At 40.9% G+C, this 26,590-nt stretch overlaps 1 protein-coding gene across 1 annotated transcript in view; it reads right to left on the minus strand.

Annotated features, from left to right (window-relative positions):
• EFCAB5 (EF-hand calcium binding domain 5) overlaps positions 1-26,590 on the minus strand; it is a 131,669-nt gene that overhangs the window by 85,192 nt on the left and 19,887 nt on the right. The window contains exons 2-3 of the mRNA XM_069089740.1: positions 21,722-21,878; positions 19,650-19,701 (exon numbers count right to left, since the gene is read on the minus strand). Of these exons, the coding sequence (XP_068945841.1) occupies positions 19,650-19,701; positions 21,722-21,878 (209 nt within the window). The remainder of the gene's footprint in view (positions 1-19,649; positions 19,702-21,721; positions 21,879-26,590) is intronic.

Consider the following 26,590-nt stretch of genomic DNA (forward strand, 5'->3'; position numbering starts at 1 on the left):
TGCCACCAGACAGGGGAGTTTTCGTCCCAAACGCTGGGGTTTTCTCAGCTGCTGGAGGTATTAGATGGATGCCCTCTCTGAGGTCTCCACACGCTCTGGCAAGCTGGACACACACCCCAGGACCTCCACCCTAGACTGCAATCCAAATCCAAGCAGGTTAAAGCAAGAGCGATGACCCCTCAGACTGGTGCTTGGTCCCCCTACACTCTGCAGGCCAGGAGCTGAAGCTGCCACGTGGTGCTGGCAGGCTGTGCTGGTGTCTCAGTGGTTTCTCGCCCACACACTCCCACTTCCTGGGTCCCAAAGTCCAGACTGCACTGGCCTCTCACCTTGTCCTTCGCATCTATGTATTGATAAATCTGGAAACAGCCACAGCTGCTGCTGATCTGGAGTCCCTCTGGCTGGCAGCTGGTCAGGCCCGCCCTGGGGCTAAAGCCTCGGCGTGGGGGGCTGGGCTCGGCTCCCAGAGCGCTGCGCTGGCCGATTCCTGCCGGCCTGCCGGGCTGTCGTCAGTGGGAGGTTAGCTTCTCTGTGTCATTTTGTGGGTTCTGCAGCTCCAAAGTTTGTTGAGAGTCCCCTTTTTACATGGATTGGGGAGGGTGGAAGCCGGAGCCGCGGGAAGGTCGTGCTTCTACTCCGCCATCTTGGCTCCGCCCCCCGGGTTTTTCTGAAGTCTGCCTGATCATCATTTCTTACAGCACAATAGTCTCCCATTACATTCATATACCACAACTTGTTCAGCCATTCCCCAGTTGATGGGTAGATAGGGATCCATTTTAAACAACATTGAAACCTTAGAGGGATGAATGAATGGCTGAGTGGGACAAAGAGTCAGCAAAGCTGTGTTGTACAGGACATTGGCAGCAATTAACTGACTTGAAGAGAGATAAAGGGGTTGGGGGTTGGGGTGGAAGAATTTGGGCAAAGCTAAGTTTAAGCAGATGGACAGTAAAATGATTAAGGTCAAAGTTGAATTCTGGAGGGAGAAGCAGGAAATCATAAGCTGAACCTCTCTGAACAAGCTTGAAAGAATGGGGAAGTTCAGAAAGGAATAAAACTCAAAGCTCCACTGACTGGCAGTTTGTGTCACTGAGGAATGTGTCACAAAGATGACGTCCTTTATGGCAGCCAAGAGTTACCTCACCCCTCCTTCTCCCTACCCCTTCTTTGGCTTCCACTTCACTGCTGTTGGTCTAAGATATCCAAGACAATCAAAGACTACCATGCCTAGGCAGCTGATATGTGTCAGGGACCTCTTCCACCCCCCAGTGCCACTCTTAAAATGACTTTGTTTTTGTAAGTTAGGAAAGGTCTATTTCAGTTAATAATGATAACTAACACAGTATGCTTTAAGGTTTGCAAAGTAATTGCATAATTACATGTTTTCTATATATGTATGTATATATACATATGCACATGTATTATACCCACACGTATATGCATATATATGATTTGAAATGTGTGCTAGGAACAGGATGAAAGTGGGCCAAGCTCTGAGATTTGATTAACGGGTATTAGGTATGTGCTAGAACCAGCTTGTAAGGGTTGGAGGGCCAATTGTTAAATTTTCATGTCAGTATTTATATTTTGATGTAGTAGCAACCACACTAGCACACCCGGGATGGCTGCTAGCACAGGTTCTTAGATCTGCTTTACTAGAAGAGATAGCTGTTTAAGGGGTCAACAATCTTTTTTTAAAATTACATTCACTAGTTCAGGGGAAAAGTCAGCACATGAACTTCGGAGAAAATAAAAAGAAAATACAGAATAAATACAAGCAGAGAAATAAAGACCAACAGACAGGCTCTGACTGCCTGAATCAACTACACACTTTACATATATCCCTAGATTGAGAGCCTTTACATCTGAGCAGTTGGGGAGCTCTAAACATAAGACCACTCAGAATTTCAACCAGGGAATCACAAGATCCTTCTTATAAGCAAGTGCCCAAAGCAAAATACCAATTCAGAATATATACACACTTCTCAGAGCCAGAAGGCATGACAACCCTCCTGACTCAGTGCCTAATTAGAAATTAGCAAAAGGTGAGAAAGCCTTCCTGCAAGCAAGCCTCCCCTAAGCAAGCTTCCCTTCATAGGCTCCAGCTGAGGCCTATTAATAGGTGGGGAAGATCTTGTAGCCCATTAACATTACAGTTGGAAAGGCTAAAAATCAGGGCTTTATTTACTACTTTGTTGATTGTCTAGATCCAAGAAAATGATAAAATAAAATGTTAATAATGCACCTTAAACTGAAAAATGTGATGTAACTTTTTTGGAGAGATGATTTCTAAACATTTACCAGCACATCCCTGGTAGATACCCTGGAGATCTGATTGGTAGGCACAGATAGGATAGGCTAGGTCTCAGAATTTAGCAGGCATGCAAGGGACAGAGTTAATAGGTGACTGACAACCAGTTGCCCTGAGGATCCTGGCAGAGAACAGGTAAGGAGGTTTGGTTGATGTCCACAGCAGCATGTGGTGGTGGGGTCTTAGGAGTGTTACTGAACCTCTGTATCAACATAAACAGTAACAAATCTGAGTTGTCCTATGGCCCAGAGGGTCATCATTTGCCTAAGCTTTGTGGCTAAAGTGGTAGAAGAAGCCAGCCTGAACAACGTCCCCTTTGAGAGAAGGGAGTACAGCAAACCATCTTTTAAGCAAACACTGCTCCCTCTACTCACTTGCTCCTCTCTTCCCCTGGACCTGGCCTATTATGGTTTGTCTCCCTCCTGAGTGATCAATACTTTTGTCTTTCTCTCTTCCTCACCTTGCCCCCTCATCTCCTGGTGAACCTATGCTTGCCTAAGTTTTGCTGTGGAGTGGTGGGAAAGGGATTTCATCACTTTCCCTTCCTGTCCAGCCTTGGGCACTTGGCTTCACATTCTCAGCTACATCACGCTCCAGCAGCTCATTCTTTCAGTAGAAATGAGGCCTAAGTTCAGGTTTTGGGGTTCTGCTTGGGAGAGTTACAAGATCATTCATAAAACTAAATGGTGACTCAATAGCTTCGAAGGAGGTCTTTAACCTCTCCACTGGAATGGTAAGGTCCTAGCTCAGTAGATAGTGAAATAAGGAATCCCTCAGGGCTGTCCTTCCATGCACACTGTCTTAAGTAACTACATGCTCATTGAGAGTGGGAGCCAAGTAATTTATAAAAAGAGAACCAAGCTTACAAAATGCCACCTGCAATAGTATATAGCAAAAAATGACAGAGCTGAGTTTTTCCTAGTTCCTCCTAAGCATAAAGATAAAAGTGAGAAAGGAAGAGGAAGGCACTGAGGGATGGGGGTAAAGAACATCCACTACCCATCTGTAATGGGAATGCAAATTTGGAAGATCTTCCCTGCCCCTAGGCTAAAATGCACCTGAAGCCTGGGGAGGGAGGCTTGTTTTTCAGTAGATACTTCTTGATTGGCCAGTGAGTCAATAAGGTTGTTACATTCTCTGAGCCAGGAGAAGTCTATATAAGCCCTGATGTGTAGCTTTGTTTTGGGACTCACTTTGAGAATTGTTCTGTGATTTGATCTGAATTCTAGGAAGCTGTTGTTGAGAGTCCCCCGGCTTTGAAAAACCCAGATGTGGAAACCCAGATGTTGACTGGGTATGGATGTAATGGTTGGACAGTTTGGAAAGCTGTCTACTTGATCTGTTAATGTCTTGATAATTCTGTCTGTATATTTTGAAGTTTGGGGTGCTGACCTTTTTCCCCTGAACAAGGTAAACGATATATGTCTGACTGATTAAAGTAAGCTTGTTAACCCATTTTGAGTTGCTTTCCTTTAACAAAGCAGATCCAAGAACCTGTATGGGCAGCAAACCCTGAGGACGCGCTTGGGGTGCTTGCTGCTACACCATCAAGTCTTTTTTTTCCAATTTGGCTACTGTAATACTGTCTACTGTGCACAATAACACTGGTTGCCCCAAGGAGAAACAGGTTGTTTTCCATTCTCTTGAACAGTCTCTGCCCTGCTTCTTGGTCTCAAGTCTCCATGACAACTGCCATGCACTCCACAGCCATGTTTCTCCTCTGCTATCCTTCTCCTCATCCTCCATCTCCAGGGAGCCACCTCAGCGGGCCCTGGAAGTTTGTAGGAGGGGCTACACAAGCCACATGGTTGCTATTTCCTCTAGTTTGGATGCTCAGCTGTCAACTGTCCCATGATAACATGTTTTTCATCCTGGAATTCCATAGTAATTAACAGGCTTTAGCTATAATGAACTATGGCCCTGAAACCATATGGACATGTACTGGTAAGGGGGTGTCCTCCAATCAGACCTCATCCCCTGGCTCAGAAAAAGGAGCTGTAACTTTCCATTGGCCTTCTTAGTCTCCCTATTCTTGTGCTCCCTCTTTGATTAATTAATACAATGACACACTGTCTTTCTGTAGGCTTAGGAAAGGCAGCATTCCAGCTGGATGACCTGAGGGCACTAGGGAAGGAACACCAAAACAAATTATAGAAACAATAACAAGTTATAGTGAAGATAAGAATATATCAAAATTTATGTGAAACATCCAAATAAATGCTCAGAGATAAATATGTATACATGTATACACACATGTGTACACACATGTATACGCACACACATATATACCTTGGTCAGCTAGGTGGCACAGTGGATCGGGGTATAGAGGACTAGGCCTGGAGTTAGGAGGGCCTGAGTTCAAATCTGGCCTCAGACACTTACTAACTGTGTGACCTTGGGCAAGTCACTTTAACCTTGTTTATCTCTGTTTCCTCATGTATAAAATGAGGTGGAGGAAGAAATGGCAAACCAGTAAAATATCTTTGCTAAGAAAACCCCAAAAGAGATTACAGAGTCAGACATGACTGAAAAACAACGTAAACAACAGCAGAATATATATCTCCTAATGCTTATATTACTAAGAAAAAAAGTTGATGAGTTAAGTTTACAATTCTAATTTCTAGGGAAATTAGAAAATGAAGAAATGAACAAACCAGAAGCAAACATGAAGCAAGAAATCCTTAATTGACACACAGTACAAAGGTCAAAGTCTTCCACCCACAGGGTGCAATTGAGTTACAATACCATCAGTTACGACTCAGTAAGTACCCTCTTAGGTCGTAGTGGAAAGTGCAAAGGCCATCCACCCTTGGTCACAAATAAATTACAATCTCATCAGTCAGCATTAAATTAAACCCAAGGAGAGGTCTTTTCATCTTGACTTGAGGCAGGTTCTCAGCTTCCATGGTTCTTCTTCCATGGTACCAGCCCCTACCTGAATCCACCCAACTATCACCTGGGTTCAAAGGCAGGCAGCTCCCAGTTCCTTGTCCAGTTCCCATTCCATATGGAAGCTCACAGTGTCCAGTCCACCTGAAGTCCTTTACAGTTTCAGTACCTGGGAAGACAAGGCTTAACAAAGCCACAATAACATTTACACACAGTGCCGGCGTCCTCAACAATTCAATTTCTGCCCGTGAAATCAACATAGACCCCAAACAAAGTACCGACACCACAATCAGGCTTCCTCTGGCTACTATGGCTGGCCCTCAGAAGCTCTCAGCTGAAACTTCTGGCTCTCCGAAGAAGCTCTGCCACCATAAGCTCTGTTCTCAAAATCAAAATCACTTTCTCCAGCCTGGGCCTCTTCTCCTCAGCCTCCTCGACACTTGCTCCAAGAAGTTCTGCCACCACAAGTTCTGTTCTCCAAATCTCTCCCCTCTCCAGCCTGGGCCTCTCTCATATATGGTATTAGCTCCTCCTTGTTCTGCTCCTTCCTGTTACATCAGCAACAGGGGTTCATACCTTCTGTTTCTTAACAGAGGCTTGATATAATTAACTTGAAACTAAGTGCTAAGTACCTGTTTACTTGCCAATACAAGGGGATCTTCAAATTCCGTTACTATTACAGACATTTATACAGTGTTTTTAGGTTTGCAAAATACCTGTCATATGTGATATAATTTAAACTTCACAATGACCAAGTTAGAAAGGTACTTCAGGTAATTACTTCCATTTTATAGATGAGGAAACTGAACCTCATAGAGATGAGTTAATTTGCCCATAGTCACAAAACTAAAAATCGTCAGAGCCTCTAAGTCTGGCACTATATCCACTGCTCCATGTTGCGTCTCTATTATTTATTTGTGATTCCATTAGATGAGAGGTTTACATTGGTTTATATTCAAAACACAGTAGCAGAGTGCCAGGCCTGGAGGCAGAAAAAATCTGAATTTAAACCCAACTTCAGACACTTAGCCATGTGACCCTGGACAAGTCACTTAACACAGTTTGCCTCAGTTTCCTCATCTGTAAAATGAGCTGGAGAAGAAAATGGCAAATCACTCCAGTATCTTTAGCAAGAAAACCCAAAATGGGGTCTTGGAGAGTTGGACACAATGAGAAAACAACTAAACAACAACAACCAACAGATATTCAAAGCCCGGACTATTAGAACTTGAAGGTACCTTAGACCTAGTAAGAGACAGAAAGCTGCACTAAGACTTTTGGGACAAACTGTATTTTATGGATAAAGATCATGAAGGCCCAGAGAGGTCCCACTTCTAGCCTCTCCTTCCCTAGGATAATGATACTAGATTCCTCTTTTCCCTCTTTCCTTTTCTGTCCCTCTATCTTAACTGCTTGTATACAAAGCCCCTGGAATATGCATTTTCTTCTTTGTTGTATCACTGGATAGAGGTTTACATTCCTATTCTTAAGTTTAAAGTAAATAGGTAGAAAATTTGGTACTTTTTAAATATTTCACAAACTGAATTAAGTTGCCCTTTATTTATAAGCCTACTTTTTTTTTTCCCCTTGGGAATCAGTAGCCCTTGACAAAGGAAAAAAATGTCTCCCTATTCCCTGAGAGAAGCCAATTGTTATTGTTATTTCTGTGATAGTGGTTGAAATAATAGAAGTAGTGATATTAGACCCCTCTTGGAGTTGATGGTTCTTGTTAAAAAAAGGAACTAATAGGCTGTAAATTATCTTTATGGAGCTATAAAACATGGCTTAATGCATGCTTGGTGCATTGAGCTACACTAAATGAAGTGGGCCAGGAAGCAAAGAATGAGGATTAGAAGGGAACTCTGTGGTGATGGTGGAACATCTGCAGTGTCAACATCTGGACCATAATTTCCTTCTTCCTTGACTTTTTCAGGTCCTGGCAGGATGAAGTGGTGTTGGGAAACAGTACCATGACCCTACAGGAACTGAAAATGATATTCACAGTTCGATCAGAGGATGGAGCCACATAGAAGAGTGGAACTTTGACTTAGCTAGTACATTTAGGCCTCAGCTTCCTTTCCCTAGGAATACACTGAGAGTAAAAATTGAACTAGCCTAGGAGGTATTGCCAAGGCCTCAATCTCCCTAACCAAACATAGGCTGGGTTGGCTGATGGCTGACCAGGCGCAGAACAAATCCCCCAAACAGGCTATGTAAAGCCATGGAGGTATGAGTTTTCTTTATTGACCCAACAAACTGGAAAATAGCAAATCGTCCCATTTAAACAAGACTTACTCTGAGGTTAGACAAAAGTTCGATCTCTCTCCCTTCCTCTATATCTTCTAGCTTTAGACACCTGGACTGTATCAATTAGTGTATTTGTAGAGGACATGTGTACCCATGAGGGACCTTCTTGTATCCCTCATTTCTCCTTAACAAGGAGCATATTCCATTCTTTCAAAAGACAACTAGGGGACTTCGGAAGGAATGAAGGAAGGAAGGAAGGAAAGAAGGAAGGAAGGAAGGAAGGAAAGAAGGAAGGAAGGAAGGAAGGGAGGAAGGGAGGAAAGAAGGAAGGGAAGGAAGGAGGGAGGGAGGGAAGAAGAGGGAAAGGAAGAGGGAAAGGAAGAGGGAAGAAGGGAGAAATTAGGGTTAATTAAGCACCTACTATGTGTCAGACACTGTGCTAAGCACTTTACAAATTTTATCTCATTTGATCATCACAACAACCCTGAGACATAAGTCCTGTTATCCTGCAACTGAGGCAAATAGAGTTTAAGTGACTTGCCCAGGGTCACACAGCTGGTATCTAAGCCTAGATTTAGACTCAGGTCTTCCTGACTCCAGACCCAGCACTCTATGTACCTCAGCCTCTGTGGAATGACAAATGAGTGTTTGTTCATTAAATGTCTATTATATGGGTATGTGGGATACAGAGAAAGCTAAAACAAAACCCAGTCCCTATTCTCAAGGTGCTCACAGCCTTTTGTGCGATACAATGTGCAAATAAATATGTACAAACAAGATGTGTCCAGAATAAATTGGGAATAGTCTCAGAGGGAGGGCACTAAAATTAAGGAAGATTGGGTAAGACCATGCAGAAGGTGAGACCTGAAGGAGTCAGAGAAGCCAGGAGGTAGAGATGAGGAGGGACAGCACTCCAGGCATGGGGCACAGCCAGTGAAAATGCTTGGAGTCAGGAGAGGGAGTCACACTTAAGAAACAGCAAGAAGATCATTTTCCCTAAATTGCAGATTGTGGTGGGGAAGAAGGTGTGAGGAGACTGGCGAGGGGCCATAATGGAGAGGCCAGGTGTTTCACAACATCTCTAAAATGAGATCGTATGATGCTTCTCTGGGCTCATGCTTGCCTTGGTGCTGGCAAGACTTTGTCTAAACCAGAGCACTGCTGATGAAGAAAGCTTAGGCACAAAGCAAACTGCTCCTCCCTAGCATGACTACTAGTGCTGGTAACCTACACCAAAGGGAAAAAGAAGAGAGAAAGAAAAAACATTCCAGACAAGACCTCAAACATAACCCATAGTCCAGAACCACAGGATTACAACTCTCTCTGTCTACACAGACAAGATGCCATCTCAGCAGGCTTCACAATAATTATATTCTCTTTTGTTCCCACCCCACCCGAGGTCTTCTTGAAAACATGTCTAGGTCTGAACAAAAGAGAAAAAGACCCTTAGTTTCCAAACAAGCACTAAAACCAAGCAAGATTTTTAACTGGAAAGAAAAAGTAAAGGGGATCTTACCAAGGAGACACTGATAAGATACACAATATAGAATGGACTTTTTTTTATCCTAACCTCCCTCCCTGTCCCCCCAAAAAATGCAGACTTTAATTCAAGTTAAGACAAGTCTCCTCTCTCTGGTAAATCTTGTCTCCCCTACTCTCCTCCTGACCAAGTACTATCCTGGGGGTGGGTCCTGCCCCATCCCCCACAAGGGGAATCCACTCAGGGTTTCTAGAGACACAATCCCTTTTTATCAAGGTACCTGCTATTTCTCCCTACAGGAGAATAGGGGGAAAAGGGATGAGAGGGGGGATGATGAAGGAGAGGGCAGGTTGGGGGGGGAGGGAAGTTGGAAGCACACACTTTTGAAAAGGGACAGGGTCAAAGTAGAGAATAGAACAAGTGGGGGGCAGGATAGGATGGAGGGAAATATAGTCAGTCTTTCACAATATATCCACTATGTAAATGTTTTGCATAGCTACATATGTATAACCTATATTGAATTGCTTATCTTCCCAGTAAAGGTGGGTGATGAGGGAAGAAGGGAAAGAATCTGGAATCCAAAGTTTTAAAATCAAATGTTTAAAAATATATATATTATTATTATTTTACATGCAACTGGGAAATAAGATATACAGGCACTGGGGTATAGAGATCCATCTTGCCCTTCTGGAAAGTCAGAGGGGAGATGGGGGAGGATATAGGAGAGAGCAGATTGGGGGAGGGGGTATACAGTGGGATCACTGCTTTGGGGTGGTGGGTAGAGGAAAGACAGGGAGAAAATTTGTAACTCAAAATCTTGTGGAAATGAACGATGTAAACTAAAAATGAACATAAAATTTAATTTAAAAAATATCAAGGTATCTGCACAGTTTGCATAACTCAGAATACTATTGAAACCTGGGTGTGCTCATCTGCAAAGGTCTTTTTTTTGCTGCTCCTCAGACTCACCTACTGCTTAGCCCAAAAACTCCTCTGGGGATGAGAATTGCTTAAGGAATTCCTGTCATTCCACCAGGACATTCTACTACTGCTTAAATTCCTGCATCTCCCAATATGGCTGAAGAATCCTTGGAGAACCCTTGCTCCTTCTGTCTGGGACCTTATGATGACCTCCCTTTCCTGGGTCATATGGTTTCCCAGAGGGTCTTCATCACTGTGAGGCAGAATAATATAATGGATGTTGTTTAGTTGTTTCAGTTGAATCTGACTCTTCATGATCCCTTCTGGGGTTTTCTTGGCAAAGATACTGGAGTGGTTTGCTATTTCCTTCTCCAGCTCATTTTACAGATGAGGAAATGGAGGCAAACAGAGGTGAAGCAACTTGCCCATGGACACACAACTCAGACATTTATTAATATGACACAGTAAAGACAATAGCTATAGGGGGCAGCTAGGTGGTGCAGTGAGTCTTAGAGCACCAGCCCTGGAGTCAGGAGGACCTGGGTTTGGATTTGGTCTCAGACACTTGACACAAAAATCTAACCGTGTGACCTTGGGCAAGTCACTTAATCCCAATTGCCCTCCCCTCTCCAAAAAAGCAACAACAACAAAAAAGACAATAGCTATAAAACATCTCCCCCAGTAACATGATCACCCTCCCACAGAAAGCTTTTGATATCCTTGGGATGAATGGGCACAAATTTGCATTACAGTGATAGTAAAGCTCATAAGTAGGGAACTCTTGTGGTCAAGGACTGCAGAATTACAATGAGCCTGTCCTCATGTCCCTGTACAATCTTTTCCACAGCTCAGCTCTTTATTCCCAGAGCCAGGTCTCCCTTCAAGTCCAGGTTGGTTCTCTCCTCTGAAGCCAGGAGTTGTGCTCCTTGAAGCTGCTTCTAGTCTCAAATGACTGCCTTTCTGTACCTGTGTCTATCTGTACACCATGTCTCAGTTCCTTCAATTGCATCTCAAGCTCTCTTAAATAGACACTCAAATTGCCAGATAGAGTGTCTTCTTCTGGGTGAGTAACTCAGCTGCTGGATGCCACAGCTAATGCAAGGGGAAAGTCCCCCACTCCCACCCTTGGTATAGGGGGTGGTATAGGGAGTCATACTCCACAAATCTGTTCCCATACCAGGCTCTCACAGAGCTAGTGAGCTTTAGGGGCCAACAGGGATGTGGCCAGTTATTGCCTGATCAATTCCAGTTGAATCAAGATCATTTTTTTTCACACTTTGTAAAGGGACAACTGGTGGTGATTATATCATTACAATTAATTTAACATCTTATTTGACCTTTACTTTCTGTGACTACATCAACTAGGCTAGGGGAAATCAATCGATTGAAGACCAATTCTCCTCCCCATTAGGGTAAGTAGACATATGCCCATCATATTACCCTTTGAGTCAAGCAAAATATTAATTCTTCAGAGATTATGGTGTTCCATGATTCATAGCTTTATATGCTCACTGAAAGAATATGTCAAAGACCAATGGTTTGCGCATAGGAGCTTCTGCCATTTATCAGATGCAAAGGAATAATTTTTTTAAAAATCAAATGGATCTGTAATACTGCCCGTTAGCTTCATTCTTCAATAACAAATACCATGATCCTTCTGTACTTGCCCATCTTGTGAGACTATTGTCTATGCTCTCTCATATTTTGTTCACAGAGAGTTCATAAAACGAGCCGGGGACTTTTCTTTCTTTCTCTTACCACTGTAGGAACACTGTGGCTGTCCACCCGTTAGCCTGCTTTCTTGCCATGTGACCACCTCAAGCTTTTTTTTTTAATCAATCATACATTTCTTCAGTAGCTGCCTTTGATTTGGTTTTTCTTTGAAATTTCTTATTTATTTCTTATCTATAGCCTACCATGTCTTTTTCCATTGCCCTTTGCACAATACTCATTTTAAATTGTTCAGAGACCATAGTGTCTGTCACTGAAGGTTGTAGAACAACATTAGTAGAATATTGGTATTAAAAATATGAGCCTTTGTTTCTGGGAGAAGTTTGGGATCACTAAAAGAGCTTCACAATTCTCTGAAGATAACCTAGTCCATCCTCTTCCTCCTTAATTCTAAGCTCAAGTTGTCATCCATTTGTACTGTCCTTCCAAGGGATGCATACTCATGGACAAGAACTTCTAAGCTGTCTATCCAACTGCTTGTTAAAACCTACACAATAGAGATTCTTTATCCATTTTTTTTATGTGGATGCTTAGGCCAAACTATTTTGAGTTGTTGCGGGAATCTTCAGAGTGTACTATAACGTTAATGCAGTCAAAACAATGTAGTCTAAAAACAGGAACATTTAGAAGATACCACCCAAAAGAATACTGGTAATAAAAAGGCTGGGTTTTTATGTAGAAGAGTATCCAGTATCAATGAAATATATATTGATGAAATTATATGATTTTATTTTATCCCAAATACTATCCCCCTCACTCAATTTTTTCTATTCAAGTCTAGGTTCAGATCAGTGTCCATACATGGTTTGTCTATGCATTATAATGGGTTGCTTCAATAGGTTTTCCCATCCAACGTCAATTCATAGGCTGGATAATAGATAACACTTATCCTTTTGATTGAAATGGAGGATTTTCAAGCATTCCTGATGAAAAGATCAAAGCTGAATAGAAAATTTGACATTCAGACACAAGACTCAAGAGAAGTATAAAAAGATAAACGTGAAAGAAAAATCATAAGGCATTCAATAAGGTTAAACTGTTTATATTATTATAAGGGGAAGATGATCCATGCAACTTCGAAGAACTTTCTCATTGTTAGGGCAGTTAAAAATAAGTCTACATAGACAGAGGATATGTGAGTCAATTATGTTGGAATGATCTCCAAAAAAATCTGAAAGGGTGAGAAAGAGGGATGTATTAAGAGAAAGAGGAAGAGAGAAGAAGAATGGGGGAAATTATATCACATAAAAGAGGTGTGCAAGGAAGTACTCATAGTGGAGAGGAAAATTGGGGGTGGGGAAGGGCACGATGCTTGAACCTCACTCATCTAATGTCAAAAAAGGGGGAAAATTATACACACACACAGAGTTTCGGTATAGGAATCTATCTTACCCATTTGGAAAGAAAAAGGGGGAGGAAATAAGCAAAGTGGGGAGGAGTGATAAGAAGAGGGAGGTAAATTAAGGTGAGGCAGTGGTCAGAAGTACTTTTGAAGAGGAAACAGACAAAAAGTTAGAGAGAAAGCTAAACAGAAAATGGTGGGAAATACACAGTAAACATACCTGTGAATATGAATCGGATAAATTCATCCATAAAATGGAACTGGATGGCAAAATGGAACAGAAACCAGAATACAACAATATGTTGTTTATAAGAGACACACTTGAAACAGCAACACCAAAGAATTAGAATAAGGGGTTGGATCAAAATCTATTATGCTATAGCTGAAGTAAAAAAACCAGGAGTAACGGTCATGATCTCAGACAAAGCAAAAACGAAAATAGACCTGATTAAACGCGGTAACACAGAAACTACATCTTGCTCAAAGGCATCATAGACAATGAAGTAATATCCAAAAATACTCTAAATTATCACTGACTAGAGAAATGCAAATTAAAAGAACGCTGAGGTACCACCTCACACTTGTCAGAAATGATAAATGCTAGAGGAGATGTAGGAAAATACGTACATCAATGCATTGTTGATGGAACTGTGAATTCCACCAATTTGGGAGAATAATTTGGAACTATGCCCCCAAAGGGCTATAGAATTGTCCATACCTTTTGACCCAGAAATACCACTGCTAGGTCTATAGTCCAAAGAAATCAAGAAAAAGGTAAAGGACCTAAATGTAGAAAAATATTTATAGTAGCTCCTTTTGTAGTTGCCATGAATTGGAAATGGAGGGGATCCTCTGCTCATCAATTGGGGAATAGCTAAACAAGTTGTGGTACATGATTATGATGGAACACTACTGTGCTATAAGAGATGACAAAGGGGGTGGTTTCAGGAAACATGACAAGTCCTATATGAACTGATGTGAAGTGAATTGGACAGAACCAGGAGATCAGTGTACATAATGACAGCAATATCATAATGATGATCAACTGTGAAAGACTTAGCTACTCTGGTCAAAACAATGATCAAAGGTAATTCTGAAGAACTCTTGATGAAAATGCTATCTACTACCTCCAGAGAGAGAACTGATAAATTGAGTGCAAATCGAAGTATAATTTTCTCATTTTCTTTATTTTTCTTGTTTTTTTGTGACATGACTAATATGGATATATGTTTTGCGTGATTTCACATGTATAATCAATATCATATTGCTTGACTTACCAGTGGGCAGGGGAGGGGAGCTGAAGAGAGGGAAAAAATTTGGAACTCAAAATTTAAAAAGAAATTTTTAAAATAAGTAATGTATACACACACATACACATATATATTTTAAAGTATATGTGTGGCTGACTCTATCCAAAAAAATCGGCATGATTTTAACATATGATTGGGTAATACTTTGTTGAAAAGAAACTTTTGGGCTACATCTTACTCTATCAAGTCAATTCTTTTTTAAATCAATAAGCAATAATAAGAGTAAGGCACCTCATTCTCTATAGCTTTCAGTTAATCATGTGAATTTGAGGATACATTCTATTTTAAAAATTAGTTTACTAAAGCTTGATTGTTCCCTTCTAATATTTGCATCAAGGATGAAAATACATATTCTCATAAATGTAGCCTGAAAAAAAAGGAAATGGAAAGTGGAAAACTCTGGAAATCATTCCCATATATACATTTTCATAGCTTAGTAAACCTCTATCATTCTTTACTCTGGTCTTCTCAGGATTCCTAGAGATGGATTACATTTGGATCTTATAGAAATGAAAAAGGATGTTAATGGGTCAATAGATACTGATGTCTTCAATTACGTTTTCTGGATAATAATGACATTAATTATTTTTCCCAATCACTAAGGATCTTTCTGAAATCAGAAATCTTAAACATTTATCCTCAATATTTTCAAAATTGAGTTACCTCCAGCACAGGATTCTTTCCCTACCTTGGTCCAGACCAGATGATCCACTTCTTTTCCTTCATATAAAACACCAGAGACTCAGAGATTGGAGTTCAAATATGTTTGATTCCACCACCATCATCACTGATAAAAAATAATTTGTTCTAGAAATGCTGCCAAATCTGTTGTCCTGCTTCTAGCTTCATCTTGATGCTTTGGGGATGACCTGGCTGAGTTTGGTCTTATGCCCAGTTGTTTATAAATGTGTTTTCCCCTCTACTGTTCTTGCCTGTTTTGAGTCCACCCAAATTCCAATAAGGCACCATTGGACAGTTGGAATTCACACTTTTCTGCTTCATTGTCCATTACTTATTAATTGGCAAACACTGGACAATTTCTTTAATACAGCACGAGTGTTTCTTTGGGTAGTATGGTAAAATTCAATCACCATCCAAGCCTGTGTCAGTCTAGTAGCATAATGAAGTAGAAAGAGCTCTGGATTGGGGGACCAAAGGACCTGGATTTGAGCTCCTGCTTTGTTATGTAGAACTTGGGTGCCTGTAACATATCCTTTTAGTTCTTGGACCCTCCGTTTCCTCATCTTTGAAATGAGAGGGTTCAACTGGATGATTTCTAAAGTTCTTTCTCATTTCTTTGAAGTTGTGACCTCATATCTGCCAGACCTTCATTTAATAAAGCACCAGGAGCTGGCTCAGAGCATGGGCCAGAAAGAGGAGCATCAGAAAGAACTCATTGTTCTAAAGCAGTCACAGAGCACCATTTTCCATTTGTGCCCAGGGTACATCTGAATTAAATTATAGGCACCCTGGAGACGTAGCTGCTTGTACACCTGTGTGGCCCCTATGCCCTGCCAAGAATATTAGAGTAGCAGGAAGGGACATTCATTATAAACATTTGTTTCATTTAGTTGCCTATGAGAACAAGTATGTGCATATTAAGTGAATTTAAATAATAAATAATTTACATGCCTATACTACTTTTCAGTTACAAAGCGCCTTACATTTTAAGGTAGTTTTTTTTTACCTCTCCTCTATTCCCAGTGGTGTGCTGGTAAATGTTTAATAACCAGCTCTCCAGGAAAGGGGGGAGGGGGGAATCCTGTATATAGGATTTTTAAAGTTTAATCTACAATATTAACATTTTCTTAAGTCTAGACAATCAACAAAACAATCACTTAAGCCTTAATTTGTCGCATTTATTGATTCCTGAGGTGCAAATGCTCACACTGAAAGCTGAAAAATCAGTTTTTTTCTGATCTGGGCCAAGCTGGCTCTAGCACATTATTAGGACTACTCCCCTTCTAATGATCTCTCTCAGATCCTATGGTTCTGTCCATATATAGGAGATAGGGAATGGATCTGTGATTACATTGATACGGGGAATCCTTAAATGAAGAAATTCTTTCTGCTGATGCAAATTGGCACCTTCTCTGTGATTTAGATCTTATAAAGTTGCCCAGAACTCTGAAAGTTGGTGACTTGCCCACCAGCCCACAGACAGTTATCAGAAGTGGGACTTGGACCCTGTTCTTCCTGGCTCCAAGACCAGTGTTCTAACCTCTATATCACACTGCCTCTCAGTATGGTACATGGCCAACCAGGCTCAGTCTGCATAATTTTCTGGAAAGAGGCACCAACCTAACTAACATCCTTAAATAATCACTAAAATTTGCTACCAGCAAAAAAATTCAGAATGTGCCACCATTATTGACTGTATTTTCCTTCCCCCTGGGAATCCCAGCAGATCTTGGGACAGACAACAGGAAAAGAGCCTGAAAGGAGGAAATGAATGAGTGGATATCTGGAATATCTACTAGGTAAGGTTTCCAGATTGCAGAGTAGACTGGCTCCACCCAGCTCTCAGTCAATTGTTAACTCAGTGGCAATTAGGTGGCACAGAAGATAGAGTATTAGACTTGAAGTCAAGAAGACTAAAGTTCAGGGGCGGCCAGATAGCACAGCAAGTAAGAGCACCGGCTCCAGGGTTGAGAAGACCTGGAGATCGAATCCTGGGATCAGACACTTAGCACCCACCCAGAAACACCTGGCCGTGTAACCTTGAGCAAGTTACTTAACCCCAATTGCTTAGGGGCGGCCAGGTGGCTCAGTGAGTAAGAGCACCGGCTCTAGTGTCGGGATGACCTGGATCAAATCCGGGCTCAGATACTCAGCACCACACCCAGAAATAATAACTGGCCGGGTAACCTTGAGCAAATTACTTAACCCTGATTGCTTTAAAAAAAAAAAAAAACTAAAGTTCAAATCCTCAGACACATCCTAATTGGGTGGCACTCCCTGAGCAAGTCACTTAACCTCTTTCAGTCTCAGTTTCTTCTTCTGTAAAATGGAGATAATATTTCTTTTTTGTGTTATCATTCTAAATTCTCTCCTTCCCTCCACCCCATTCCCCTACCCATTGAGAAGGTGAGAAATATGATATCCATTATGTATATGAAGTCATGCAAAACATTTCCACATTAGCCCCATTGTGGAGTTAGGGGAATAAGAAAATTAAATAAAGAAAAAAAAGTGCTTCAATCTGCACTGTGAGACCATCAGTTCTCTCTCTGGAGGTGGATAGCATTTTTTCATCCTGAGTGCCTTGGAATTATCTTAGATCATTGTATTACTGAGAATAACTAGGTCATTCACATCTAATCATTTCATGTTCTCCTGGTTCTGCTCAGTTTCCTTCGTACCAGTTCATGTCAGTCTTCTCAGGTTTTTCTGAAATCATCCTGCTCATCATTTCTTTTTTTTCCACTTTATTTTTAGTTTTAAACATTCACTGTTATAAGATTTTGAATTCCAAATTTCCTCCTCCTTCCCCCACCTCCTCCCCAAGACAGCATGCAATTTGATATAGGCTATACATGTACAACCATATTAAACATATTTCCAGATTTGTCATGTTGTAAAGAAGGATCAGAACAAAAGGGAAAAACCATGAGAAAGAAAAAAAAGAGAAAATAGTCTGCTTCAGTCTGCATTCAGACTCCATAGTTCTTTTTTCTGGATGTGGACAGCATTTTCCATCGTGAGGCTTTTGGAATTGTCTTCTGCTTATAGTTTCTTACAGCACAATAGTATTCCATTGCAATCATATTAAAATGCAGACAATGATGGCACCTCCCTCCCAGATTTACATCAAGGATCAAATGAGATAATAAATGTAAAGTGCTTTGTATCTTGACATGCTCGACAAATTCTAGCTATTATCACATAGTGACCCTTCAACAAGTCAATTTATGAAACACTTAGTGTGAGACACTGGGGATCCAAAGACAAAACAGAAAATATTCCTGCCCTCATGGAGCTTACCTTGTATGGGTATGTTTGATATGCATGAAATCAAGTATATAGCAGGTAAACTGAGAAAGGAAAGAATGTAAAAAAAACAAGGGGAAATCAGGGAAGGCTTCCAACATGAGGTACCAGAGATGAGTCTTGAAGGAAGATAAAGATTTAGAGAGGTGAAGAAGATGGTAGTGTGTGCCACAAGGACAGGCACAGAGATGGGTCCTGGACCTGTTATGTCACTGCTATAGGGAATTCCCATGTAGGGAAACTCCCTCTGCCATTGCAGGTTACACTTTCTTGGAAGGAAAACTAGAGGTAAAAGATGAAATGTTGAGCTCAGAGAGGATCTGGCAACATGGTTTGGCTGGAACATAGAGGGTCTGAATGAGAATAAAGCTAAATAAGCCTGAAAAAGTAGGTTGGAGTCAGCATGAGAAGGGCCTTAAATGCCAAGTGGAGAAGTTTATTTTATCTTATTTTAGGCAATAAGAAGACACTTTGAGTAGTGGAATGACATGTTTTTTTCCTTTGCTCTCAGAAGATTATTTTGGCAGAGAGGATGGTTCTGAAATGGAAAAACTTGAAGCAGGCTGGGAGCAGTTACTAAAATAATTAGCTATTGCAATAGCCCAGGCAAAGGCCATTTAGGGACTGAACTAAGCAGGGAGCCATATGAAGAATCAGAAGAGGAAGGGTCAGAGAGATGTTCTGAGGAAGCAGAAGCCTTAAGACTTAACATGAGGGGCGGCCAGGTGGCTCAGCAAGTAAGAGCACCACCCCCAGTGTCGGGATGACCTGGGGGATCAAATCTGGGCTCAGATACTTAGCACCACACCCAGAAATAACTGGCCATGTAACCTTGAGCAAGTTACTTAACCCCAATTGCTTTAAGAAAAAATAAATTAAAAAAAAAAGACTTAACATGAATGGGATGGGTGTGGCAGAGGAGAACAGGGAGGACCTGGGATGCTTCTGAGGTTACAAAACCAGAGAATCATAGTGCCCTCAATAGGAACAGAGTGTTTTGGACAAGGGGGCATGTGTCCTGGGGGAGGAGGCTGAGTTGCTTTTCAGTCATGCTGAGTTTGACATGCCCCTGGAACATCTCAAGCTTAACCAGAACATTTAAAAATCTCTCACTTACCACTTCCTGCCTCATTTGCAAGGCTCTTGGGCTCCTCTTTCTTGCTTAAGTTTTTTGGGGTTTGGGGGGAATCCTTTTTTTTAAAAGCTTCTTCCTTTAGTTTACATTAAGATTGCTTCACATGAAGGCATTTAGGTCACTATTTCTCTGATTTTTGAATTCATCTGCTCTTAGCAGCTGTCAAAGAACCTACCTGTCCCTCTCTGACGCCCAACCATAGCACTGATGTGCTAACATTTTCCCCACCCCTCACTACTAGATAGAGTCTTGCTCAGCACTCAGTCAAATGCTGCTAAGGTAGACATGCTCACCAGCTTTCCGTCCTGCCGAAGTGTCCAGAAATGCTCGGATGGCATTCTGAATCTGCAAATCAGACAGATAGGAGCAGATAAACATCCAGGGAGAGGGTCAATTTATACCTTACCTTTTAAAAAACAGCCCTTGATCATAATACCTTTAAATCTCTGTTCTGGGAGTGGTCCCTCTAAAAGACAGGGACCCTAACTTTTTGGAGAAGTTACTTCTCCAAAGTCTTGAGATCACCAGTGGTAAAAGTGGGGTGCTGCTGACGCTGATGAGGAGGGGGGCAGTGCAGTACTCTGGGGATGCTAGAATCAGTGTCAAAGGGTTGAGGTCCAACCACTTACCACCTGCGTGACTCTGAGCAAGTCAGTCTCTCTGGGCCTTGATTTCTTTATCTCTAAGGGGGAGGGGGACTTGACTCAGTGACCTCTAATAGCCCTTCCAGCTCCACCTGTCTGATGACCCTATCTGGAATCAGGTCTTAGGCACAGAAGAAAAGAGCAGCCAACAAGATAATTCAGAACGTGCCATCATTTTCAGCTGTATTCTCCTTCCCCCTGGGAATCTCAACAAGTCTCTCTTGGGACATACAACAGGAAAAGAGCCTGAAAGGGGAAAATGAATGAGTGGATATCTAGAATATCTACTAGGCTGGGGCAGCTAGGTGATGCACTGAATAGAGCACTGGCCCTGGAGTCAGGAGGTCCTGAGTTAAAATCCGACCTCAGACACTTAACACAAAAACTAGCTGTGTGACCTTGGGCAAGTCACGTAACCCCACTTGCCTTCCAAAAAGCAAAAAAATGAAAGCTAAAATAGAATATCTACTAGGCAAAGTTTCCAGATTGCAGGGTAGACCTGGCTCCAACCAGCTTTCAGCCAATTGTTAAATTAGCAATGTGAGCATTTTGCATCTGAGAAAATGGTAAATACTACAAATCAGGGCCTGATTTAATATGTTACTGATTGTCTAGACTTAAGAAAGTGATAGTGAAAATGTTCATAATAATGATTAAATTTAAAAGTGTGCCAATTATACTTTTCTGGAGAGCCCATTGTTAAACATTTAACCAACACCCCCTTAGGTGGATCCCAATCTAAGGGTAAGCAGCCTTAGTGCAGAGACTATGAACAAGGAGTTCTAGTACCTCCTCAACTTAACCAGCATCTCCAGTATAGATAACCAGGTGAGTTTGAGTCACTTACTTTCCTCCTAAAGAAATGCTTTCCAAAGATTTTCTTTCCCCATTATTGCCATTTCCCCATTATTTCCTATTTATCCACTACAAAATCCATGGCCAGGGGTGGCTAGGTGGCAGAGTGAATAGAGCACTGGCGTGGAGTCAGGAGGACCTGAATTCAAATTCGGCCTCAGACACTTAACACAAAAACTACCTGTGTGACCTTGGGCAAGTCACTTAACCCCATTGCCCTCCAAAAAAGGAAAAAAAAAAAAAACACAGCCAGTTCTGTACAGAACCAGTGGGCACTCCCCAAGCCCAATCCCCTCTTCAGCTCCTATTAAATGGGAATGAGTAATATTCTCTGCAAAGAACTCACCATGGTTCATAGAATCATAGCACTAGAACTGGAATGGACGGATGGAAGAAGCTATGTCATCTAACTCCCTCATTTGGTCAATGAGGAAAGTGAGGCCCAGAGAAGCTAAGTGACTTATCCAGTACCACACAGGGCATGTCCCAAGTAAGATTTGAACTCAAGTCCTTTAACTCCATGGCTAGTGTTCTGTTCACTATACCAGGTAGTCTCAAAGACAGACCCTCCCCCTCCCCCCCCCTGCAATGAAGCCATTGGGACAAACTCTAAATAAGGGTCTTGATTTCTAGGATTTGTTGAAAACGGTCTTGTAGATAAGCTAAGAGAATCAACTTGCATGAACCAAACAGATCAGGGGCTGAATGAACCTTTGGAGAAGTGGGATCTGAGGAGGAGGATTTTAAGGCTGAGAGCTAGACAGTCATTTTTTCCATTAGTAGTCTGGTAACTAAGCACCCCTTCCCCCATCTCCTCTTCCTCTTCCCCTCCTCTCCATCCCCTCCCCCACTCCTTTTCTCCTTACCACAGGAAGAGGAATCTTTCCATTGATATCCAGAAGCCATTCTTGGAACTGCTTCGCCAAAGCTTCCTTCCTCATCTTACCCACATCAGACTTGATTTTGTTGATATCTTCTCTTTGCTCTCGTTTTTCTTTAACTTCCTTCTTCATCTTGAATACTCTAAAAGATACAGGCATGGAGGATTGGGAAACCTTATGAGGTGAAGCCACTTCATCTGACCTGGCTGAGAACACGCAAGTGTTGAACATCCTTCAAGCTCCTGTTTCTCCCCAGCAAAGAAGCCTTCCCTAATCATTCCAGTCCCCAGTCCTTGGGGAGCCCTGCCTCCTTCTTGGATCCCCTCCAGTACCTGTCCATATCATTGATTTAGTTCAAAATTTAAAAATGAAAAGAGAGGTCATCATACCCAACACTTTCATTTTACAGATTAGGAAACTGAGGCCCAAAGACAATGTGACTTGGCCAATGTCACATAATCATTATTGGAAGTGGAATTCAAATCCAGGTCCTCTAACTCCAAGTCCCATATGCTTTCCACTATACACTACACCAATTTGTTATATAATTATTCATGTGTTTGTGTTTTATCTCTCCAACAAGGTTAGAGCCTCTGGAAGGCTAAGGACTGGACCTTCTGATTTTTTGTAGCAGTGGTTCAAATTCTCTTTACAATTAGATTGACCATACTAACAGTGGTCCCCACCAGCTTCTCTGTAACAGATCTGTAGAGGGTATCATGGGTGTGGAAAATGGAGGTTGTAAGATCCCAGAATCCTAGTTTTAATATTGAAGTTACCTTAAAAGCCATTGAGTTCAACCTCCTTATTTTATAAATGAGGACACTGAGGCACAAAAAGGTTAAGTGACTTGCCCAAGGTCACACAGCTAGTAAGTGTATGAAATGTGATTCAAACCGTTCTTCCTGCCTCCCAATCCAGTGCCCTCTCTACTATAGTGATAGTACATCATGATCCCTAAGCCACAAGCTACTTCTGTTTCTTTGCCTCACACAACACAGCAATAGAAACACACAACTGGCTCTCAATAACCATTTTTGAATGCATAAATGAATTGTTTGCTCTTTTCCTCAAGGAGACTATATGGCCTTATTTTATTCATTCTCTGTATTTCTCAGATTGCAAAGCACTGAAGCCCTTTGAGTAATATCCTCATGAAATAGATAAATTAGCCCTTCAACCAATCAATTATCAAGCCATGCAGCTGCCACTCTTCTAGGAATCAAAGTTATAAAGCCCAAAGTGAAATGATCCCTGACCTCAGGAAGCTTCCATCCTATCATAGGAGACAGTATACACATATATATACACATATGTATGTGCGTGTGCATGTATGTATGTGTATATGTGTATGCATGTGTATATACATGTGTATACACACAGGTTTATGTATATGTGCATATATTTATGTGTTTATGTATGTATGTATGTATACAAAAATGAAATACAAGGTACTTTGGGGTGGGGAAAACACTAGTCACTGCAGAAATTAGGCAAGGCTTTATGAAGAAGGTAGCACTTGAATTGAGTCTTGATTTGGTACAGTGGAAAGCATGATGGATTGGTAGCCAAAGCCTTTGCCATTTACTACCTGTGTGACCCCAGACAAGTTACTTAACCTCTCTGGGTTTTAGTTTCCTTATCTGGACAAAGAATGGTTTAGAATGGATGGTTTCTCAGGTTCCTTCCAGCTCTCAATGGAGGAACCTAGGAAAGAGTGTGATTCAATCAATTGATATTAATTCAACTCAATCCACCAATAAGGATTTATTAAGCACATACTATGTGCTTTTTACAAATATTATTGCATTCCATTTTCACAACAATCTCAGGAGATAGGTGCTATTATTATCCCCATTTTACAGCTGATGAAACTGAGGCAAACAGAGGTTAAGTGACTTTCCCAGGGTCACACAGCTAGTAAGTGTATGAGGCTGGATTTGAACTTGGGTCTTCCTGATTCCCACACCCAATGATAAAATTACTAGATATTTTTGAGCATGACTCTTGCATAAATATATCTACTTTTTTTCAGTGAAAAAAAAATTCAAATCAAAGTCAACAAAAGCAAGACAAATATTGAGAATTCTATCCAATTGACAGTGAAGATACTGCAATGTTTATTTAATATAACTTAATTTACAGGCAGCTAGGTAACTTCTTGGATAGAGCATCAGGCCTATTTGAATGAGTTCAAATCCAGTCCTAGACAATTAGTAGTTGTGTGACTTTGGGTTTGTCACTTCACCTCTTTTTGCCTCAATTTCCTCATCTGTAAAATGGGGATAATAATAACACCTATGTCCCAGGGTTGTTGTGAGGATCAACAAGAGAATAATTATAAAGTGCTTAGCATAGTGCCTGGCACATAATCAGACCTATATAAATGCTAGCTGTGATCTATTATCGAAATAATATTATTGTTGTTTAAACCCAATAGAATTTGAGCTGTACATATTGAATGTCAGTGTGAATAAGATATGCCATCATAAGCATCAACTGGCTTGGGCTCATGATGCAGATGAATTGGGTAGTCACACTGTGTGCCACACTTGAAAGTAATCTTAAAGTTAAATGATCTTTGTGTGAAAGTTTAAAAATATCTTAATTCTAATATCTCTCATCATCATTCATTTTGGCAGGTACAATATGATAAGCTAGTTTCCCAGAGAAAGAAACCCTGAAACTTTTAAAAAATTGAAATAACTTGAGACTGGTTATAGAGAATCATTTGTGATTTCCAACAATTAAATTCAAATTAATTGTCTTAGTTTTTTTTTGTCTATGATTTTCAAAGGTAAAATAATGTCCCTTCATAAAAAACAAATACATAATTGGTTTCAGAAGGAAAGTCACTGACACCACTGAAGCTGTGAGGACACACAAAGACAGTCAAGACAATGTAAGTGACAGAAATGCAGAGACACAAAGTTAAAAGTGCAAACCCAGAAAAGGCCATTTTTCTGTATATGTTTCCATATAGTGTTAGGGATGGAGAGGAAAGACCATTGATGTTCCCTTTGGACAAATGCTTTAGTCACAGATAGCATGAAACCTAATAGATTTAAATGACATCCTGAAAGTGTGCATTCAGAATATGTTGAAAAGGCAAGAAAACATATATTTTAAAAAAATTTTTGGAGGGGGGAAGGCAAGGCAATTGGGGTTAAGTGACTTGCCCAAGGTCACACAGTTAGTAAATGTGTCAAGTGTCTGAGTTGGGATTTGAACTCAGGTCCTCCTGACTGCAGGGTTGGTGCTCTATTCACTACACCACTTAGCTGCCCCAAGGCAAGAGAATCTATCTAGAGAAAATTAGATGCTTTTAGTAAGCAAAAAAATTAACTTTTTTTTTAATAAGCAATCGGGGTTAAGTAACTTGCTCAAGGTTACATGGCCCGTTATTTCTGGGTGTGGTGCTAAGTATCTGAGCCCAGATTAAATCCCCAGGTCATCCTGACACTGGAGCCGGTGCTCCTACCCAAAAAATTAACTTTTCAAAAGAATCATGTCTGTAACTTCGAAAGGATCAAAGGGGATCCTTGCTTTATATATAGTTGCTTATAGCAACTTGACAGCTAGAGACCACAGCGGAAAGAGTGCTAGGCATAGAATCAGGAAGACCGAAATTCACATTCAATCTCATATACTTATGTACTAGCTGTGTGACTCTGGGCAAGTCACTTAACTTCTGTTTGCCTCAATTTACTCATTTGTAAAATGATAACAGCACCTACCTCCCAGGATTGTTGTGAGGATTAAATGAGATAATATCTGTAAAGCACTTAGTGCAGCACTCTGCACATAGCAGGCACTTAAAAATTCTTCCCCTTTGCCCATCCATTGGGGAATGACTGAATGAATAAGTTGTGGTATATGGATGTAATGGGATACTATTGTGCTATAAGAAATGATGATCAGGCAGACTTCAGAAAAATCTGGAAAGACTTATATGAACTGATGCTGAGTGAAGTGAGCAGAACCAGGAGAATATTGTACATAGCAAAATAGTAACATAGTAACAGCCACAGTGTGCAATGACTGACTTTGATAGACTTAGCGCTTCTCAGCAATGCAAGGACCTAAAACAATTTCAAAGGACTCATGATGGAAAATTCCATCCACATCCAAAGAAAGATCTATGGAGTCTGAATGCAGAGCAAAACAGACTATTTTCTTTTTTTGTTTTGTTTTTTTCTTTCTATGGTTTTTCCTCTTAGTTCTAATTCTTTTGTACAACATGACTAATGGGAAAATATGTTTAATAGGAATGTATAAGTAGAGCCTATATCAGACTGCATGCCATCTTGAGGAGGGAGGAGGGAAGGGACAGGGAGAAAATTTGAAACTTAAGTAAGTGAATGTTGAAAACTAAAAATAAATAAACTTAAAAAAATTCTTCTCCTCCTTTCCCTTAACTTTCCCTTTCCTCATTTACACCCAGAGCTTAGAGAATAACAAAGCATGATTGTGACTATGTCAGTTTCTCATATTTTCCATTAATAATATTCTCCATTTATGCATAGACCATCCTTATAGAGATGAGAAAGTGGACATACTAATCACTTCTTACTGTTATTTTCTGTTTCCTTTTGTGATCATGATACTACCTATCAAATCTATTTGGTATGAAGTTTCCCCTCTTTGAGATATTCTAAAAATTGATCCCTGGATATTATCATATTTTGTTGCCTCCAAAGTTCTTTTCCTTTATGTGTGGGGGCCATCTCCACTCATCCTGATCTATATCTGGCCACTGGACCCAGATGGCTCTGAAGGAGAAAGTGAGACTGGTGACCTTGCACAGTCCTCCCTCACTTTAATCTAATTCACTTGCAAATCATGGCATCATCT

The sequence above is a fragment of the Petaurus breviceps genome, unplaced genomic scaffold (assembly GCF_028583685.1).
Source record: "Petaurus breviceps papuanus isolate PSGF00001 unplaced genomic scaffold, PetGlider_PUasm1.0 186, whole genome shotgun sequence".
NCBI classification, from domain to species: Eukaryota; Metazoa; Chordata; class Mammalia; order Diprotodontia; family Petauridae; genus Petaurus; species Petaurus breviceps.